The sequence below is a fragment of the Sceloporus undulatus genome, unplaced genomic scaffold, assembly GCF_019175285.1.
Source record: "Sceloporus undulatus isolate JIND9_A2432 ecotype Alabama unplaced genomic scaffold, SceUnd_v1.1 scaffold_9350, whole genome shotgun sequence".
In the NCBI taxonomy this organism is placed as follows: domain Eukaryota; kingdom Metazoa; phylum Chordata; class Lepidosauria; order Squamata; family Phrynosomatidae; genus Sceloporus; species Sceloporus undulatus.
The window spans coordinates 1-2,638 of NW_024812269.1; the positions used below are offsets into that span (position 1 = coordinate 1).

General features: G+C 49.8%; 1 protein-coding gene across 1 annotated transcript; it reads right to left on the minus strand.

Annotated features, from left to right (window-relative positions):
* Window positions 1-254: 254 nt before the first annotated feature.
* On the minus strand, window positions 255-2,445 carry LOC121918353. Its single transcript, XM_042444415.1, has 9 exons — window positions 2,397-2,445; window positions 2,211-2,306; window positions 2,025-2,086; window positions 1,824-1,902; window positions 1,588-1,721; window positions 1,363-1,495; window positions 1,052-1,221; window positions 815-925; window positions 255-727 (listed from the first exon to the last, which is right to left on the minus strand). Exons 1-8 carry the CDS (start codon window positions 2,427-2,429, stop codon window positions 841-843), a joined length of 792 nt encoding a protein of 263 aa, XP_042300349.1. The 5' UTR covers window positions 2,430-2,445; the 3' UTR covers window positions 255-727; window positions 815-840.
* Window positions 2,446-2,638: the final 193 nt, after the last annotated feature.

A 2,638-nucleotide genomic window follows, 5' to 3' on the forward strand; every position in this document is an offset into this window, starting at 1 on the left:
GGAAGAAAGAAAGGAGAGAAGGAAAGAAAAGAAAGAAAGGGAGGGAGGAAAGGAAGGGGAGGAAAGAGGAAAGAAGAGGACGGAGAGGAAAGAAGAGGGAGAGGAAAGCGGAGGTAGGAGAGCTAGGGGAGGAAAGAGGGCAAGGAAAGAGGAAAGGGGGGAGGAAAGAGGAAGAGGAAAAGAAGGAGAGGAAAGAGGAAGAAGGGGCGGAAGCAGGCGCTTAGGGGAGCCTGGCCAACTGACCAACAGTGGCAGGAAGGGCATGGTGGGCAGGGGCTTCTGGGAGATGTAGTCCTCTCTTCCGTCCTCCCTCTGCCTTCCTTCCTTGGCTGAGCAGGGATGTGAATCCAGGCAGCACTCAAAGTACCTGGCTGGTCTCTGGGAGTTGAAGCCTCAGAGCTCAGTCCAGACCTGGCTTTAGGTGCTAGTGCTCACCTTGTTTTCCCCATTGCCGCACAGCTGCATCCCATGATTGGAAACCAGGACAGGCTGCTTGAAGTGGATGGGATATATTAACCCTGGCTGAAATAGGGATTGTCATGTCCTGAATGGGGAAAGGTCCGTACCCAGCATCCGAGTGGCAGTGTTGAAAGGTGTGATGGCATCCTTTTCTTTGCCCAGAGACAACAAAGAGTCTCCTGGTGACATCTGAAACCTTGGCAGGAGTAGGAGATGGGGTCCTTTGGGGCAGATCCACAGCACCGGTTGAAGGGACGGTCTTTCAGTCCTGTGCGGAAGGGAAGAAGAGTTGTTTTTGATTCGTGCCTCTTCCCTTTTGAAGGGAAAGAGAGAGACGGAGGGAACCCAAACTCACCGTGATGGAAGGCAGGAGCCTGGCGATCACTCTGGGGGGCAGAGCTTGGAGGACATTTCCCCTACCAAGTTTAGCCTCTGAATCAGGGTTGCAAGAATATCAATTGCTTCCCTGCAGAAAAGAGAGACCGAGACCAGAGAAAGGTGACAGAAAAGATGATTGGTTAAGGGGTTTATGTTCCTAAATCTAGCCCCACTGGCAACCTTTGCCCCCAGCCCTGCCTTCTAACCAACTTACCCTGGGACCATGTACTTTTTGAATGTCTTGTTGGTCCCCTTCTCCATGTGTTGGGCCTGACTGACCAAGACGTTCGCCAGCGTTACGAAGTGGTATGGAAGCCAGGGGTTCAGATCCTGGGCATCATTGGTGCACCTTGTAATGGCCGCAATTGCTCTGATCGCCTTCACCTGAGGAGAGAGAGGCGATTCTGGCTTCAGTAAGAGGACCGCTCTTGTCAACAATCCGGAAAGAAGGAGGGTCACCCACAGATGGGAATCCTTTGGATTTCCTACCTTGTCATGCAAGTCATGTGAGGTTCAACCTCTTACCTTGTTTAAAAGCTGTGTCTCACTGTCCTGAACCAGACTGCCTACGTTTGCTTCTTGTAAGAAGAAACGCAGACATTCAGTTATGTTGCATTTGGGTGAAAATAAGACTTCAAACATGAGGGTGTCGCAGACCCTAGAGAAAGGGAAGGAGAACCAATGGGCATCCCTGCTGAGTTCCCAGCCCCTGGGAGGGAAAATAGGGATGCCTGGAAGGAACTCGCCTACGTTTTCGACGATGTCAAGAAATGCTCCACCATAAGTCCTACATGCTTCTGCGCAATAGTGTCCACTGTGTGAAACATCACTTTTCGGGAGAAATGGGGGTACATCTTGCACAGACGATGTATGTCCTCATATGTCTGGAAAGAGAGAAAAATGAGACTAGGGGAAAATGAGGTGAATGGCATTTGTTGTATTTCATGAGCCCTGAAAAAAGTGTCAGCAAGACCCTTTTTCCTCACCGATGAAGGATTCAGTTTGTCCACATCAAACCCTTGATCGCCCTGCTCCTTATCAGAGGCCCTCTGAGGTTCTGGGACTCTGAAATGAGGCAGGAAAAGACTATGAAACCAATGGGGCCAAGATGATGAGGCTATGGAAAAAGTGGCTTCATGTGCCACTCATTTGGTCCCCAGCCAGGACCCATGCGGAGAAGAACGTACCTGTCTGAGCTAGGCCCAGGATTACACTCAGCCTGCCCAGGACAGGCATTGCCGTCTAAATCCTGTAAATAAAAAGAGGGGAGAGAGAAGTGAAAGAGAGAACATGATGTACAAGGGGATGGGCCCTGATCCTAAAAGCCTTTAGGGGAGAAGGGAGACCCCCCCCCAGTTTTGCCCTTTTGATACCCGTGAGTTTACAGAGCCTTCGTCGTTCATCTTCTCCCCATCATCTTTTTCTTTCTCTGCGGCTCCTAGCGGTGCTTCCTTAACTTCCCCATTATCCTATAAGGATAAATGAATGGGTTTTGGACAGTCTTCCAATGAAAAAGAAAAGGGGAAAAAAGGGCGGGGGGGGGAACTATCTTTCATTACCATCAACAAGGGAAGGCTCTCTGCTGCGAGCATGTCAGGGATGCCCTCCAAACTGAAATATGGACAGGAAAGCGATATTACTACTACTACTACTACTACCACTACTACTACTACTACCCCATCAGTCCCAGTAGGAAGAAGGAAGGAAGGAAGGAAGGAAGGGGAAAGGATGGAAGGGGAAGAAAGAAAAAAGGAAGGAAAGAAAGAAAGAAAGGAAAAGTCCATGAAACAAATGGGCAGGA

What these genes read in the sequence shown, in the direction of transcription:
- LOC121918353 (XM_042444415.1), bottom strand. Translation starts at nt 2,429, where the DNA reads ATGCTCGCAGCAGAGAGCCTTCCCTTGTTGATG. An exon ending in AGAGCCTTCCCTTGTTGATG is followed by an intron (nt 2,307 to 2,396) that starts GTAATGAAAGAT and finishes TTATCCTTATAG; the next exon opens with GATAATGGGGAAGTTAAGGA. An exon ending in AAGGCTCTGTAAACTCACGG is followed by an intron (nt 2,087 to 2,210) that starts GTATCAAAAGGG and finishes TTTTATTTACAG; the next exon opens with GATTTAGACGGCAATGCCTG.